The sequence below is a fragment of the Toxotes jaculatrix genome, chromosome 5 (assembly GCF_017976425.1).
Source record: "Toxotes jaculatrix isolate fToxJac2 chromosome 5, fToxJac2.pri, whole genome shotgun sequence".
In the NCBI taxonomy this organism is placed as follows: Eukaryota; Metazoa; Chordata; class Actinopteri; family Toxotidae; genus Toxotes; species Toxotes jaculatrix.
The window spans coordinates 3,650,368-3,669,072 of NC_054398.1; the positions used below are offsets into that span (position 1 = coordinate 3,650,368).

Here is an 18,705-nt window from a genome sequence, read left to right on the forward strand (position 1 = left end):
TGACACTCCTTCACAAATATGTCCAAAGATGGTTTTTATCATCTTATGAAAAATATGTATCCTCTCACTTTAGTTTAGAGCAAATGTTTCACAAACAGACTAAAGACTGAATTTGTTGGATTTTTTTTTTTTTTTTTAACTTTTTCAGTGCACTCTTAAGTATTACCAGCAGTCAGACAGTGACTGTGGGACTGACTCTGAAAGAATATGTCACCCAGTTCAACAGTGTAGCTCACTGATGTGCTTTAATGTCAGTAATAAAAAAAAAAAAATTATGGCAAATATAAAATTATTCATACGACTTACGACTTAGAGGCTCGTCTACCAGCTTGTGAAATTCTTATTCTTCCATCTGAGTGCCACACGAACAGAGCAGAGACAGAAGAGGAGGGCTGTTTGTTTGAAAATAGTGTGGTCATATGTCAGAGGTAGAGGGGACATAATCGGACAAGGTGCTGGAGCATCATCTGTTGGAAAAACAAAGGATGAAAGTCAAAGGAGCATATTGGAAATCTGGCACCAAACATGAGAGCAGTTTATCAGATGTTGTCCTCACTACCATCACAGAGGAAGTGCACTCACCTATTTTAAGTGCTAGTTTTCCAGATGGGCAGGGCCGGGTCAAGTGGAGTGGAACAGTACGCATTACCATCAGAGTAACTGAGAGGAACAGGCCTGTGATGGAAAAAAAAAAAATGTTGAATTAATTGAACAAATCTTTGCCTCTGCATCTTTTAAAGGGTCAGTTCACTAAAATCACTCCACTACACGTGTTCAGTCATGAGATGCAAGAAATAATGCAGAAAGAAATAACACAGAAATAAAGCTTCTTTAGTTTTGGCTTTCAGTCAAAACTTTAGATGTCAGCCAACATTATTTGTCCTCATCTGATTTCAAAGCTAGAGAATCAGTGTTTCGGTGTGTTAGCAGCTGTGTTTATAGGTTTGCTGAGGTTGTTTCTGCACTGGTCAGAGTTGTGATGGCAGGTATGGGTGCTGCGCTCCACCCAGCACAATAATGTAAACTCTGGATTAAACATCAACCAGGAGTCAACACACAATGCCTGGAGTTGCCTTGACCTCATGTTCCTCACGCCTGTCAAAGGCAAACAGAGCTGCCAGTGTCACAGTGAAGAAAATGACATTTACCAGATCTGTATGTGTGTGAACACTAAAACCAGTTTCCACAGGTGGGTGGCATCGGAGCTTCAATGCCAACAACTTGTCAGTCATATTCCACTGGAATTAGAGACAGGTGCATCATTACTAGTTTTACACTTTGTGAAATACACACTCACACACACACACACACACTCAAACTTATCGATTGAAATTTGATAAGTTAAGGAGCAGCTCGGGGCTGAAAGAATGCAAAGCTGTTTGATGGCTATCAAATCTGAGATGAATAGATTTGAAGGAAGAAGAAAACCAGCAGCTGCCTCTGCTCATTGTCATGATTTGAATTACATATTTAGAGAAGATCTTCTTTTACTTTGAAACTTGTGGCACCTGGCTCTGGACAAGAAAACAGGCCCACCCATTTACAATCAAGCCAGCAGGGTGGGTCCTCGTTATGGGGAGAGGTCGGGGTTAGGTGGGGTTACAACATACTGTAGCCTCAGATTTTGGCAGCTAATTACACAAGGACACCATTTATCATTGAGAAAGGCCAGAAGCAGGCTGCTGTGGTGGGTTTACAAGCTCACAGCTCCGATCACACAGACACAGTTCAAATGAGCCGTGTTACATAAAATACAAAATAAGTGATTTATGCAACTGCCAATAAATTCCATGAAAAGACTCAAACCTAAAACCAAAGCTAAACCTACTGACTCCTGTCTGTGGCTTCATGTTTAGAGCACAGACACGAGACTGGTGTTAATGTTCTCATCTAACTCTTGGAAAGAAAATAAATGAGAATATTTCCAAAAATGTTGAATTATTCCTTTAACGTTTGGTCCAAACCACCTGACTGATGCACATCAGTCTCAGATGCATTATTTTCAGTATCAGACTCACAGGCAGCATCATTACATGTGGTTCATCTGTGGAGAAATGACACAGCAACATGAGTGAGTTTACAGATGACGCCAAACTGAACATCTGGAGAGGCGTGCTGTGTGTGTGAGAGAGAGAGAGAGTGACCAGGCGACAGGGCGAGTGGCACACAGGATGTTCGCTCTGACTGCAGCCTCATCATCATCATCATCATCATCACCATCACTATCGTCGCCAACAGATGAATAGAGGGAAACAGATGCTGCCTTTCGCTTTCCTGTCTGCCGCTTCCCATTACCTCTGCCACATCTGTGTTTATGTAAGACGTGTGTGAGTTTGTAACGCATTCTGACTTTGCTTTTCTGCTCTCGTCAGCAGCTGGAAATGTTGGTGTGTGTGTGTGAAAGGGTAAGCCAGACCCTGTCTTCCTGTTTCCATTTTTTTTTTTATTCCCACTTCTCATCAGCTCAGCTAAATGTGTGTGTGATGATTTTGACACGACCTCCTGTTTGGTGAATTACTTCTGCCTTTCATGCTCGAAGCAGGTCATCCATGTACCACGCTCTTAAACCTGACATCACTTAACTCAGCAGTTGTACAGTAATTTCCTTTTTTTTTTCTTAACCCTTTCATCTCAGTAGAGCAGGAGCCAGTTTCATCAGCTGCTCTGTTTAAACTCAGCCTGGTTATGATGTAATTATTAATTAAGTGGAGATTTACGCCTCACTAAATTAAAACAGGTCGTGCCACACAAACTAGATCTTACACACAGATGATGTGTTACGAAATATTTACAGCAGGTAACTGCCAGAAGAATCTGTTTGGTAACACACTGAAATGTGAAACACACAGAGCTAATGTTTGTTAGAGGACAGAGGTAATCACTTAATCAAAAGGTAAACTGGGAATATTTTAAAGACAGAATGCAGCTCACATTACAAATTTCTGGTGATTGCTGGTGGGGGGGGGGTGGAGGTGGTTGGCCTCTGCCAAAAGAGGAGCTCTGTCGCATCCTTTCTCCAGTGCTCCTCTTTTCCTGCTGCTGTCTAAACTGATGTGTTTCAGCTGTTTTCATGTGTTTTAATGCAGAGATAGTTAGCGCCATAATTACAAACGCAACCCTTACTCACAGGGAGCTGTTATTTAAATCAGCTCAAATTAATTTCTTGGTTCTGCTTTTCATGTAATATTTATCTTTCCTCTCTGTCATACACTTGGACTTATTATGCACACACATTTGAAGTGATGATTTCTGTGGTTGTCTTTAGGTACGAAGGTGCGGTTCTTGCCAGAAGTGAAACTGAGACACTGAGGTTCAGGTCACCGTACTGCTCATCAGCTGTGGTGCAGGGAGATCAGGTTTAGAGGGACTCTCCTCCACTTTCCCTTGGAACGAAAGAATGTGATGGTAGATTAGCTCAACGGGCAGGATGTTAGGAAACAGGAGGCAATCATTAACCTCAGCTATGGACAGGAATCTTTTGGAGTTCCTCTCGCTTTAAACCTTCCTCCTGTCCAGAAGTGGAACTGTTATTAATTCATATACATATACTTTTACTGCCCCTCTCTTTCTCTTACACTTTGCCTTTACTTTATCTAACGCAGCATATTTTTTTGCACATAAAGGGTTAAGATGGTACGATATGGCTGTGACAAGGACACAGGTGCTGAATAAACTGCATTTCCTGTTCATAAAACTGTAAATAATGTAAGTGGACTCTGCAGAAAGGCTGAAAGTTCATATTAAGATGTAACGTGACTATGATGTGCATTTGTTGAACAGTGGAAACGAGAAACAATTCATATGTAAACCAAATAATTTGACTTTCTAAAGCAATTAGAAAATTATGAAATGTAATTAACACTGAATACTTTATGTTGACATTTTAATTTTCACTTAATTTAAATATTTTGACAGTCATCTATTCAAATATGTATGGTTTCCTTTACGAACATTTCAGAAGCCTAAAAAGTCCTAAAACCTATTGGTTCCAGGTTGGTGACTTGTCAGTCTTAGATCATACGACTGACAGGCTGACAGAGGTCTGAGGGATTTTATTTAGGCTCGATTGCTTACTTGGAACTTTGATATTTAAACTTCAGTTCATTCAATTAAATTCAAATTCAAAATTTTTATTTTTAGATCTGACACCCCCCAGTTGTGGGACAGTGTGTGACAAAGTGAGGTGCTCTGTAAAGGTCACACGGTGGATGTATCCATACCAAAAACTAGTTCCTTGGCTCATGACTTAACTTTTCACCAAAGTTCACTGAAATCTGTGTAGTGCTTTTTTGAGTCCTCAAGACAAGAATGCAAACAGACAGTAATGCTAACAAAAACTTCGCTTCCATGGCAGAGGTAATGATAACATGTCCTTCAGCTCCCAGCATGTCCCAAACAGCTTTTCAAAACATTTCTCATTACGAGAAATCCTCCTGGAACAGAGATGTCACGTACAACGATGGACGTTGATCATTATGGCTTAAAAAAGCGAAGTGTCTCTGTAGTATTAAGGCCAAAAAACAAATACAAATCCTCAATGCAGAACAACAATATTTTCAGGGAGTTGAGGGAAATGTGAGAAAACATCTGAATGTTAATGTTTGACTGAAATGAGATCTTTCGGTTTTGTTTTACATAAACCCCACATTAAAACAGACTTAGCTTCCTGTAAATCCAGTCACAAAACACACATCGTGAAACATCTGAATCTGTGAGCAGACGGTTAAAGCTTAATGCTTCTCGTACATTGAGAGCTGATTTCTCAATCTGACCTGCTGAAACTGTGCAGGCTAAGTGAGCAGAGGTATGTGACCCCCGTGTCCGCCCCCACGTTTCTGGCCAGGTTGTGCAGTTTGTCTTTGATCCTGAACTACCGGGTCAAACCATTACAAGGTCAGAGAGTCCACTCTGTACATTCCACAGCTTTTAATAGGTCACTACTGAAATGCCTCCACTCTGAACAGAGAGATAAAGCAGGAACAAAATTATTAGTTAAAAGGAAAAGAAAGTTGTAGGAAAAGGGAGAAGGAGACAAAAATGTTCCCACAATCTGTCTCTTCTCCAGCGTTCACCTGCTCTTTTGTTTAACAACCTGCAGTACGACTGAGCCAAGTATCAGTGTGTCCTTGTTTCAGCCCACACCCTCGTTCCATCTGCTGCAAATCCAGTTAACTGTGTTTTCTCTCCTGGCACGACAGAGTAATACCGGCACTAAATCAAGCTCCTCTATCATGACGCCGCAGATGAGCGTTAATGAACAGGGAGACACTTGAATTTCCAGGTAATAAATTAACAGAGGGGACAGTTTGAATATGATGTGATGGGTTTAAACACAAGCAGTGACACCACAGTATGTCTGATATAAACCAGTGTCAACACCAACAAATCATTCAGATGATATCTGCACTGAAGCTTCCACTGCGCTGGAGATTGGATTTTGAGACAGCGATCTCACCACAAGGTCCATTTAGTGGCTGTTCTAGAGCTTTTTATCATGTGACATGATCTTCGTCAGAGGATGGAGAATGTGGATGTTCAAATTTCTGAAGGTCGTCTTGTCCATGTCGTCATGTCAGTTTTTCATTTAGCCTCCAAAGCCAGTCCCTTCACACAGTTACAGGTATGGGATGGGACTTACATCAGTGTTGGCTCGACATGAACATGAAGCTCTTACAGGTGTTCAGAAAAGATGGAAATTTGAATACCTGCAATTCTGTGTTTTAAGCTCAGGGGAAAAATGTTGCCATCCATAAAGGACACTGATACGTGACCCAAACCTCTGGTATCAAAGCCACAGACTGTAAATCTTACTATCCACCATGACCTCCTCATGAATGTGTTTTACAGAGCTGTAACAACATCCAGCTACACGCGTCCTTGCTTCAGGGACAGAACAGTTTGAACATGTTTGCATGCTGCTTAGGAAAATGTGATTATGTTAAGCATTTGAAGAGTTTTAGCTTTTACCTTAGAGCACACCTGGTCTAAGGTAACACTCCACAGACGTTTGAATTTCAATCGCATAAAATATTCACTTAGTGAAAATGGAATGAACAGCACACAGTCAGTTCTCCAACCTGACACACACACACACACACACACACACACACACACACACACACACAGTCCAGGACAGACGTCCCCCTAAATAAATAAAAATCCCCCATTAAAAAGTAAAAACTCAATATTTTATTAGTGGCAACTGTAGAATAAAATAAAAACAGAGTCATTTATGGGTCAAGTGGAAAAACAGAGCACTAGCTCAGCACAAAGTGATATGAAAGATAGATTTGTGTCTACATGCACATGCACGTACACACACACACACACACACACACACACACACACACACACACACACACACACACACATGCACACACACGTACGCACACAGAGAAAACTACTTATAACAATCACCAGGTTTCAGATTCTGTCAGAAATCTGGTTTCACAGATCCACAACATCTAATCTACACAATCTAGTTCACTTCAGATGATCTGAAGCTCAGAACCGTTCATGTTAGGAAAGGTGTTTACTGAAGTCCTCACATAACCTGTGCAGTAATTTAACATGGGTTTTGTGAGAGCTGGTCACTTCTCGGTCCCAGACCAAACAAGACCACCTGAGCGACGTAACTAAATTAGAGTGGCTTCATAGTGAATGTAAACATGTAGTGGATTTTAACCCTTCACTCGTTCCATCGTGTCCGTCTCCCTTCTTCAGTGTCAGATCAGCGTAGACTCCCTCACATTTCTGACTGGGACACTGATCTGATGTTTGGAGGACAACTCCCTGAAAGAGAAAGACAAAGAGGAGGACAAATAAATAAAACACAGCACACGTCCCAGATTCAGCAGTTCAACAGATGTAATCAGCTCCAAGCTTCATTCTTGATGTTGGACAACACAGCAAAAGGAACTTTCCAGTCCATCTCATCCTGATTCTGGTTCTCATCAAATCTTGATTCAGATACTTAGCATCTAACTTGATTCAAAATAAAACAACAAAAAAGTAAAGAAGCCAAAAATGAAGTTGCAAGCAAAATCAGAAATGAGGAGGTATTTTTCAGCCAATTTACTGGAAACTTTCCTCAGAATTTCCTAAGAAAACAGCAATGTGGAGTCAAATACAAACACCCTGAAAGAAGAGACACATATGTTCAATATGTTTGGGTCAAATCAGAAAGCTCTGAAATATTTCACAGGCCACCTGTCCTACCCTTCTTACCTCCTTCTTTCTGTTTCCCTTCATTAGGGATTTTAAATTTTTTACACAAAAACATGTCACAGCTGAACAGCCTCTGTACCTCTTAGGTGGAAAACAGACACAGTTCCTATTCCCTGATGTGAGAAAAGTACTTGATTCTTATCTAAATGCTCTAATTGTGAAGCATGAGTCGGTGTGTGTGCTCACAGATCTCTGATTCTGACCGTGGGAGTTTATAAATCTGGTCAATTTACTATAAAGAAAACATTTTCCACAATATTACACAGATATAACAGTTTTTGTGAACTCAGTGTGACCTCATTTTTTACTGTAAGAGCCGTTTTACTCTGGGCCATAAACCACTTATAGCACAGCCAGCCTTCAATCCACATGCCATGAACACCACTTGTGTTCCTTGGATTAAAATGTCTGTGGTGTGAGAGGGAGCACATGTGGCTGACAGAGAGCTGAGTGTGTCTGTGGGCGTATGTTTTTTTTCTGAGTGTGTGTTTGATTGAGTTAGTGTTGTTTGTGCGGTGCAGTGATTACCCTGAGCAGGTTAGCTACGGTGGCTTTAGCAGCATGTGACTGGAGACAGACCCAACCTGACGGTAAAAAGCCATTCACTGTGGCCAGCCCGCAGTCTGGCAGTCCCACAATAGAAGTCCATGGAGGTAATTCAATGGAAGAATTGACACTATGGTAATGGTGCTCCTTGACACGCCCCCCCCCCCCCCCCCCCCCACTACACAAGCGTATGGCCAAGTCTGTCATTGCCACTAAGACGCACAAGACTAAGGAACAACAAGCGGGTTGGACCCCAAGCTATTCAGTCAACAGCCTTTAAATGAACCTGAATAATCACTTTTATACCAAAAGAAAGTCTGTGAGAAAACTAAGGTGTATAACAGACGGCCTCCAAGGACGCGGAAAGACACAACAAATAACATATGGCCCAAACAAAAACCCAAAATGACAAGTTGGAGGATAATACACACCCTGTCCCCCACATACAAATGCTGCTAAAATGAGAAAAATACAAGACACACAATCACTGGGCACAGGACCTGCAAGGATAACGACCTGTTCAGTGTGTGCATATGTGTGCACATATTGGCATGTTACAGGAGCTGTTTACTTCATTTTATGTGGAAACCTGCACTCGTAAAAGCAAAATCCATCTGTCCATGCAGTCATCTGCCTTTGTATTTCACTAGAGGTCTTAGATGATACGCACAGTGCAGTACACACAATACGCACTGAAAACCCAAACACCAAAAGAAATTATTATGCCAATTAGTACCATTGCATTTATGGCTATGACTGTGTACTAACCTCACGAAAATTGCAAGGCATTGCCATTACATAAATTATTATGAATGTTTCAAAGAATAAATCAATTTAAACAAGACTGTAAAATTAAATATGTTCTCATAAAAACACAAAGTGCATTTAAGTCAAGTGCATTTTAAAATTTTCGCTGTAGGACTACAACATAATAATGTGTCAAAACAAAGATTGCCACAGTCCATATGTTAACCGTAGGCCTTTAACAACAACACATGCACCAGGAATTGCAGCGCTTTAAGTTAAGTTTTATACTTCCTTGCCTTTTCAAAAACGTCCGCCACAGACGGAGTGGGCGTGCTCGGAGGGATTTTCCTTTTCCGCGCTGCATTCCTCTCATATTCAGCACAGCGAGCGAGATGTTTGGATTTCAGGTGATAAATTAAACCCGACGTGGAGAAATTATTCGCAGGTGCGCCTCCCCCTCTTGAAATTTCGACATTACATGTTTCGCTATCCGTGTGTCTCTCTCAGATTTACTGAAATCCGTCCACACCGCGGACATGTTGGCCTTTCCAGACACGCTCGTACAGGCCGCGGTTTTCGCTTGCGTCATCACAACATCCGGTTTCGGCCATGTTGTTTCGGTGATAAAAGTCTTTCGGCTGGAAACCGAAAATGCACTTTTTGGCCATTTTCGGCAGAAAATTTTGGCTGGCCGAATATTCGGTGCATATATTAACGTTTTTATTTTAAACATGTGCAAGGTACAGTGAGTAGGGTGGCCGTGTCACTGCCATTTATAAACATACAGTAACACTCGCAATTTCATAATAATTTCCTAAGAACTAAGTAATGTGCTGCTAATTTCTAATTACATTCAGTTACTTCAGTCAGAGTTTAGTCAGTTGTTTTGCGTTAATAAAGTAAAGCACTTTGTGCTACAATGTATTTGTACGAAAGGTGCTATACAAATAAAGTTTGATTGATTCATTCTTCATTCTTCATCTGTTTTGGTTTGTCTGTATGCATCCATATTTCACATTTTTTACATTCTCAGCTGACCTGCTGTGCACTGACTCTTGGTTCAGTCGAGGAATCGGAAATTATTAGTTTTAATTGAACACTACATCTATTTTCCCTATAATCAATATCAAATTACATAGTCCTTTCCAGAAATCCTCCTAGGAAATGATTAGGAAATTATAGCCCCGTAACATAAAGCGTTCAGCTCAGTGTTGCTGTGCTTATTACTTCAGCTGCACATTCATACAAACTCCATCTCAAAGATACTGCCCGTCTGAGTTTCCTTAGTTTCTGGGCCGTGACAACTTTTGATAACAATCATAAGCCAAAGATACAGTTCAGCCTTAGAGCCACAGTTCCTGTCTGCGATGCATCTGTCAAAAACATCCTCAAACATGAGACCTGCACAGAAACACAATGGAGATGATATCATTCATGTCTGTCAGGAGCTGAACTAAAAGTGAGCACAGTGAACTCATGACATGTTGGGGCCTGACAGACAGAGCTGTATAACCCCAACTGTCACTGATGTAGAACTAACTATACAGTAGTTTGCTCCCCTGTCATACAAAACAGCTTAGTTAATATAGTTTCCATTCATAAGGGGCCATAATGGAACTACTAAAACATTTAGACTGGGTGTCAAGTTGGGACCATGCTACAGTGGGGTGGGAATAATTTAGACTGAGGTGGCTGAGTAACACAGTCAGGTGAATGGAGCTCTGTCTCTCTCTTTCTCGCTCACAGACACAAGCAGGCATGTATGACACACACACACACACACACACACACACACACACACACACACACACACACACACACACACACACACACACACACACACACAGTCTTGTGAAGTCTATTGTGTGCCTGGTACAGTAATGGGAAAGTGTTAGCCAGGTAACATCAGTCAGGTGAACTAAGCTCAGGTTGCTTCTGCTTCTTAGAGGCTGTGGGAGAGTGTATGCACACATATAATCAGGGTGTGTAAAAGTAAATGGTTACGCACACAAAACATGTACAGTATGCACATCACATACAAAAACATGAATATTGGTATACCTGTCTGTATACGTGGTATTTATATGTACAGATGTCCATCGACAGGTGTGGGCAGCACACACATGCACACAAACACCTGAACAAAGGGAATGATTATTACCTCTCTGCTCCAGCAGACATACATCATGCATAATTTAAATTCAATTACACTGTAAGGAGAAGAGGGACACTGCAGAGGGAAGCACAGAAAGCCGCACTGTGCTGCACCGGTCAAACCATTTCCTCTGCAGCGACTCCATGAGTCACGCCAACTGGGCTCAGTTTCTCAGCTCTTTCTGCCATAACTAAGTTCTTAGCACAGAGGTGCACTGGTGAAACCTGACACCAGTGGCCAATTCACCTCAAAGAACTAAAGTAAAACTGAAGAATGGCGAGATCCACTGTAAGCCTGTCCATGTCTTACTGGGATAAGACAACAACTATTATTTTCATCACTGAATAATCAGCTGATTAGTCAGTGATGTTTTATTAATAAAACCCAAGCTGGTGACTACAAAGTGTGTGTGTGTTCTTTGGTTATAAACCAGTGCTGAGCACATTACAAAACTGACCATATAAAAAAAAAACAACTACAGCGGAAACTACAGTGAAATGTCTAAACTAAATTTCGTGGCAATCCATCCAACTGGTGTCACTCAGAACAAATGACAAAAAAATTTAGGAAAATGTAGGTTTTGGGATATTTTAGTCAGGACCAAAACCAGTTATCTGAAACTACCATAACTAGAGTCACATCACTGACGTGGTTAAAAAGCAGCAAAGCCTCATATTTACCACAAATGAAAGCACACATTTAGCATTTGTGCTTAATAAACGACTTAATCAATCATCAAAAGCGTTGGTGATTCATCATCTGTAAATCAGCTAATCAATCATTTCATTCAATTTCAGCACTATGTATTGTTTTTTTTTTTAAGGTTATTTATTGGAGTCAAGGCAGTATTTCCCTGGAAATACATACCTTAAATGACTCAAAGTGAGGGCTGCACTCAAACATCCTCTGTGAAACATACATTGTTCCCCTTCAGCAAATTCAAACGACTGGGATTAGAAAGAAGAGGACAGCTTTTCTGATGTTTTGTCAAAGCCTTCTGACCTGGCCTGTGTTTTTATTTACGTCCACCTGAGAACTCAGTGCCGAGCTCCTTTCTCAAATAGAAACAATAGGCTCAGTCATTCACCACAAACCTTTACAGCCTCATCTCCCTCATCCTGTCCTCAGCAGGTGTTCACAGTAAAACACAGCAGATATCAGATACAATCTTAAATACGGGCTAAAGGAAGTACTGGGGAGTTACTAAAGACTTCTAGCATGACAGTTCATTTAAAGCAAGTGAAATGTAGATCAGGGTAGGAACAGAGTGAGCGGGTCTCTGTAACTGTTTCCACTGTCCCTTCACAGGATCTCTATGATGGTAGTCAAATTTTACGTTTCTTATTTTGCATCTCTAGGCCTGTAGACTCGACATTACAAGCAAGTTTACCTTATTATTTACTTCACCCACTGGTGCAACACAGGGCAGTGTTTTATCAGATTCTTACATAAACACAAGGAGATGAGGGCGTTTGGAGCACATTCCCTTCTGTCTTTTCCACTTCCTTTCCCTCATGAACTCCAGAGGTCTGAGGGGAATTCCTGTGTTATTACAGTGGGTACACAGAGAGGTTATCTTTTGGTAAAATCAATTCTAATTTCTCTTTGCTGATCAGTTTTGGTAGCCACATAAATCACATCTCTTTTTCATTGGATAGATTTTGTAGTTACTGCTCTTTGTCTGTTCAGTCATTGTGGCAATTTGGTGTTGATTCTGCCACAAATACAAAACATCATATCAAAACAAGACTAACAGTCTGCAGCCATGATAGGCTGCTTTGAGCTAAATGCTAACATCAGCATGCTAAGATGCTGACGTTTTAGGGTACTAGCATGCTTGCTGCGGTGATGAGAGAGGTGAGGTGTTGGACTGCCTTATCAGAGGCTATGCTGTTTGGTGGGCTGAGAGACATTGATGAGGATACACTGGAGCTGTGAGCAATGCTGCCCAACAATATCATGACCACGGTGACTGTACGGTCAGTTCAGAACCAGAAACTCTGGGTTGACGGATCCATCTACGCTGCTTATGACACAGGGCTTGCTGTGAGAGATGTGAAGACATACTGCTAAAGAGTTTTTACCACATGCCTGAGGATGTTGTCTCACACTAACCTTTCAGCAAATTCTCTAGAGTATGCCACCTTTGCAATCCACTGTACATACAGAGAAATATGAGCATGTGACAAATAATTCAAACAATCAATCAAACAAAACATCCCGATTCCCTGTGCATCAGAGGGCTTTGCACTGTCCTTTGTGTTGGCTTTGTTTACTTTCATACTGTAAGCTTGAAGGCCTTTTCCCTGGCAGTCATTAATTTTGACCTTTTCCATTCACTGCAGTGACTGGCATTCAAACCAACCCTTTCACTAAGATTTTAGATATGCGACAACTTCTGAAGACCTATACATTTTCCATTTTTTCTGTTAGGACTGACAGTTCCCTTTGTTACACTGGAAGAAAAACAAAGAATGTGACTAACAGGATAATTTATTTTCAATCTTTTCTATTTATCACTTCCCTTCACAGCAGGCATGGGGTGGGTGGGGGTGGGGGGTGTGCTTTCCATTCAGCTTTTAGAAAAACAGTGAGGTGTGGTTCATTCATGGTTCACTCACTTTTGCATTTATACTTGTTAGCTTTTGTTCACCTTTCTAGATAAACAGCAAGGCGTGGGCCAAAACTGCCATTCACTTTGGCTGTACCTTTGCCTTGAGGCTGGCCCCCTCAGTGCAGAACGTTACCCTTAGAACTCTGTGTGTACATGTTCAGGTTTTACTATAATTATGTGATTGGCATAATGAGGGTTTACCCAAAGTTGTCATGTTTGAATTAAATTACAAATTCTAAGGTTTAAACTGTTGTGAAGAGCTTAAGACTTCCCTGCTTGTAGGCTGTATAATGATGACTTATTAGAAGAGCTAGAGAATAACAAGAGGTTACCTTGGTTTTAATCTGATAAATCAAAACATAAAAACAAGACCTGAAGACCAAATGAACATTTAGACTACGAACTGTATTTGATGTATGAGTGGAAACTACAGTGAAATTAAGTTCAGCCAGAGTTTAAACAGCTACTTCACCTCTGCTATTGAATTTCTCCTGCAAACCTTTGAGGCTTGGGTTGACACTGTCTTAAAGTTGTAGAGTGTGGGTGTTTCTGTGGGGCTTGAGGCTGACTCTTTGATCAAACAAACACCGCGGTGTGGGATATCGTCGTGAGTCTTGCCTTTTTCTTTCGTGTGTGACCTGAAGAATGTTATCATTCACATGGGTGAAGCCTGCTGCAGTTACAGTCACAACACACACACACACACACACGAAACGACAGCCGGGCATCGCTGGGAAATCTGGAGTGATGTCATGAATGATTAAGATTAGCGTGGTGTTGTGTGTCAAGGGAACAAAGTGCAGAACACACATGCATATATGCTGAAATCTGAAAAAAAAAGAACATTTGGACAATATAGGACCGTGATCATATATTGTTACTGTCACAACAGGTGACATGATTACTGCTTACTTATTTTATGTCACAGGAATAACAAACCAATTGAGACCAGACATATGCAAGATTTTAAAGGATGCGTCTGCTCTGCCTGTCACATTATGCTGCATGTTTTCAGAACAGTGTGTGCTAAATATTAGTGTTTCAATATAATTAAACTGCCAGTGCAAGAGAGATAAATACATTCTGCCTTCATGAACACACAAATGAAAATACAAACATGCTACAAAGGCAAAAACAACCTTTCTACTCATATAAGTTTGCAATAAATGCTGAAATTTGTATGCAATACAGCCTGAAAAAGGTTAAAAGCCAAATTTCTTATGAAAAATCTGAACTTCACTCTGCAACAATAAACCAATCGAAATGAGTAATGGTTAGACTGTGCAGATGCATGAAGGAAAGACAATAGTACTGTGCTGGCCAGAATATAGACTCAGTTGCCAGTTTTTTAGGTGCATTTAGCTCAAACTAAAGTCTGTTTGTTCTGTTCAGTTCTTCAATAAATCCCACCTTCATGAAGGTTATAATGTTCAGCTTTTGTTAGAACTGTGTTACAGAGGCGTTACTTCAAACTCAATGGTAATTCTGGAGGCTGTAATTTGCTGTTGAATTATGCTGCGTCACACTGACGTGTGTTTCTATATCATGTTAAACTACCCTACATTAAACAATGATTATAGCCTTGTTTGTGGTTGTTGGGGAAATGGAGGCGTCACACTGATCTAAGCACCCAACACTGCAGAAAGGCTTCCACTGTCCCTTTGTTTCTTTAAATAGGATGAGCTGTGTGTGTGTGTTTGATCTGTCATCCATCCTGTATCCTCACTACCCTGTTACATAACACCACTACACCTGCATCTTAACAATTCCCTTAACAATGGCAGAGGTTGTGTGTGTGTGTGTGTGTGTGTGTGTGTGTGTGTGTATGTGCGTGTGTGTGTGTTTGTGGTTGTATAGCATATCCATGCATTGCTTGTGTTTGTTGTGTTTGGCTAAACGATTTAAACTCATTCATGTATATGGTCACAACCTGGGTTTATTTTGCCTTGTGTGTGTCATCACATGAAGCATGCACAGCGGCACAAAGGCACATCAGCACACACATGAACAACCACGTAACAAAAACACATGATCTCACACCGAATGTCACTGATGTTAATATGCACTGAAAGTGTGCACATGTACGTAAAACGTGTGTACACAAACACGTTTCCCCAGGGAGAGGAGATGAGAGGTGAGTACAGGACAGGAGAGTGGCTCCCACACTGCTGAACATACAGCCACTAACACCAGTGGATCAGATGACAAGCTTCAGCCAAAACACTCCATTGTACTTCAGCACATTTTGGTTCTATCAGTCCACCAGTTTTTACACTTCAGAACTTTTATGTAATATTTAGATTTTTTTTTACTAAGCTTCAAAAACAGTACATAAAAAATAGAATATACATGTAACAACTGTAAAATGTTCTTTATGTTGAGGAGAGAGCAATTTTGTGTTCAAAATACTGTGTGTGTGCGTGTCTCTGTGACGAGCAGAATACTGGTTGAGCTAGTCACCTGGCACAGCGTCAGTCATAATTAGCACTGTGACTCTGATCTGGAAAACATGTTTTCCTCCCTGCTGTCTGTCACAGTGCTGTTAACATACACATATAGTAAGTATGGCAAAGATGGAGAGTAATCTGTATATCATGTTGACTGTATATATCTCACCTGTAAGTTATGTGCATACCACTGCCTTATCTGTACATACTGTCACATACTGTAGATACAGTATATCCTGCGCTTGCTGCTTTTGCACTTCTGGTGAGATGCTAAACTGCATTTCGTTAGCCTGTCCTTGCACATGTGTAATGACAATAAAGTTGAATCTAATCTAAAGCGTAAATTCTGTGAGTAGGCCAAGGAATAGCAGGTTCCACAAGACTGTTCAGTACTCCTTAAAGCTCAATTCAATTCCAATCTAAAAAAAAATCAGGAAATAGCAATGAAACTGGTTTGTGTCCTTGCAGCACAGTCAACTAAGGCAGCAGCATAAATATGCTAACTGGTGCGTGACATCATGTAGCGACATTTAGCCGCTTTTCACGCTGACTTCAGATACCTTCCACTGAACGCAGTTGTTTACAGCAGTTTTCACAACAGTTTTCAACTACGTCTTCAATTTTGCACACTGACCAAACCATATCCAACCAAATCCAGCCATACACTTGGGTTTGATAGTCTTGTTTGACAGTTTATAGATCAGACAATTAATCAAGAAACAAATTGACAGATTAAGTTGAAAATGTAAATAATTGTTAGTTGCAGCATATGTGGTTATTGGATGTGGTAAAAAATAATCCAACTCCAACGCCAAATAAGAGCATCAAACTCTTATCTACTTTCTATTTTTGTTTTCGTTCGTTCGTCAGTAATTGTCCTCGACAGCAATAGTGCAGCTACTCACTAATCAACACCTGGATCATCGCATAAATACTTCCATCCTTTTCCTGTAGACACATTTACTGCACAACAAATATTAATCTCTGCCACCTCCTCTTTTGGCTTCTGTACTTTGAATGAATTTAAAACAGTTCTGTCCCCTGACTGACCTCCTGAATGAGGAAGGTCACAAAAAGAGGAAAAGTAATTTCAGGCAGTGTGTGTCAGGACCTCTGGCAAGCAGATACTGTCCATCACTGAGGTGGTGAAGACAGGACAGCTTAGCTAATCTTCCCGTACACGTCAGCTGTATTTGCTTGTTTCCCATGCACATAAGGAACAAGTGAACGCCACTGACTTAGTCACAAACTACTTGATTGAAAAATGTTCCCCAAAAGGCATGTGTACAAATACAGGCAAAGTTGTCCTATCAACAGTGGAGGTTTGTGTACCTCCCATGAGACTCTTGGGAGGGACATATTGTACAGAAGGTGCGTAACTTACTAAACAGGAAACTACAGGTCTATTTTAGTGCTGTGGTGTACCCACCCTGTCCTGCTGTAAAATGCTATGGAAAAAACACAACAGGATGGGTTATCTCTTTCTGTCTCTTTGTCACTCACACATACTCATCTCATAAAACTATTAGAAAGACCATAAACACATTAGTGTGATTCATTCACCACTTGTGTTTACACACACAAACCAATGGGTCTGATAATCACTTGAGAATCTGGCTGCAGTCACTGGGCCGTGTGGGTGGAGCACAGCAGTCACAAGCTGCAGACAAGTTTTTGTTTTTGCAAAATCAAACATTCATCAGAGTAAAAACATTATGACTATAAAACGAGTATCAGTGGTGAATTATTTACCAGCCTTGTTCGAACAACATTAATGTGACGACAGATTAGAAGGCCGGTTTTCAATGCTGGCAAATGAATGCAAGAATGTTTTTTGTTTTAAGCACGGTGCCATTAGCACACCTTGTGTATTTCCAAATAACACACACTGGCAAAAAGGTTGACAGGTTTCAGGTATCACTGAACACTGTCTTTGTCAACCAAGGTACAAGGGGTACCTGAATAATATCACTCTCTCTTTCTCTTTGTCTCTCTCTCTCTCTCTCTCTCTCTCTCTCTCTCTCTCACACACACACACACCACTTGCAGTAAGATAAAAACAGAAATAGATCTTTTAAAACATGGATGATGCACAACACTGAGCTGGCTGTTCACATATAAAACATTTAAGTTACTTAAAGCAAATCTGGGAGATGAAGAAAAATCAGGTTGAGCCACAGCCTTATCGAGTTTTTCTTTCCTGTGCTACTCAGATGACAGAGTTTTTGCACATAAACACATATTACATGAATGTATGGAGGTGTATAATCATGTTATTGCTGATGGTTCTGTGCACCTGTGTGTTGCTGAGTGATGTTTTATACAGAAATACACAGAAATAAAAATGTGTTTCTTATGAACTGACACAACAGACGGTGGGCAGCTTACTTGGAATTCCATTGTTCAACAAAAGCTGAAAGGAAACTAAAAGTTTCTCGGGCAGCTCTGGACTGAGCAGTGGGAAGATGTTTGATGTGGGGTGTCACTGTCTATAAAATAAGCACACTTCCTACATGCACATCCACAAACAAGATTAACACGGACTTACATGTTGCTCGTTTGATAACGTGAAACCTGATAGGCTATGTGATGTGGTTTGCTCTGCTTAATATACTTACTTTGAGCTGGCCCACAGCTTTCCTCTACATCCGTCATCAGTCAATAAAAGGGCTTATTTGGCAAGTTTGATCTTGTTAATTACCAGTAAGGTTCACCCAGCTTACAACCCACTGTGACATTTCAGAAAGTGCATAGAAAACACCAAGATTCTATATTATTATCTATATCTATATACGAAACAGACTTTAGAGAGCATAATGATTTTAGGCATTTTTTTTGCAAGACTTCAAAAATGCTTTTCTGTATTGATGGATTAAATGACCATAGAAAGAATTTTCATCCCCTACAGTAGCAATTATAAACTTCCTTCCTCCATTATTAGTACTGAGATTATTCATGCTAGAGACACA

At 40.6% G+C, this 18,705-nt stretch overlaps 1 protein-coding gene across 1 annotated transcript in view; it reads right to left on the reverse strand.

Annotated features, from left to right (window-relative positions):
- Positions 1 to 6,314: 6,314 nt before the first annotated feature.
- The window catches only part of si:ch211-266k8.4 (rab GTPase-activating protein 1), a 52,516-nt gene continuing 40,125 nt past the window's right edge, over positions 6,315 to 18,705 (reverse strand). The window contains exon 15 of the mRNA XM_041038150.1: positions 6,315 to 6,792. Coding sequence (XP_040894084.1) covers positions 6,726 to 6,792 — 67 coding nt within the window. The 3' untranslated portion in view covers positions 6,315 to 6,725. The remainder of the gene's footprint in view (positions 6,793 to 18,705) is intronic.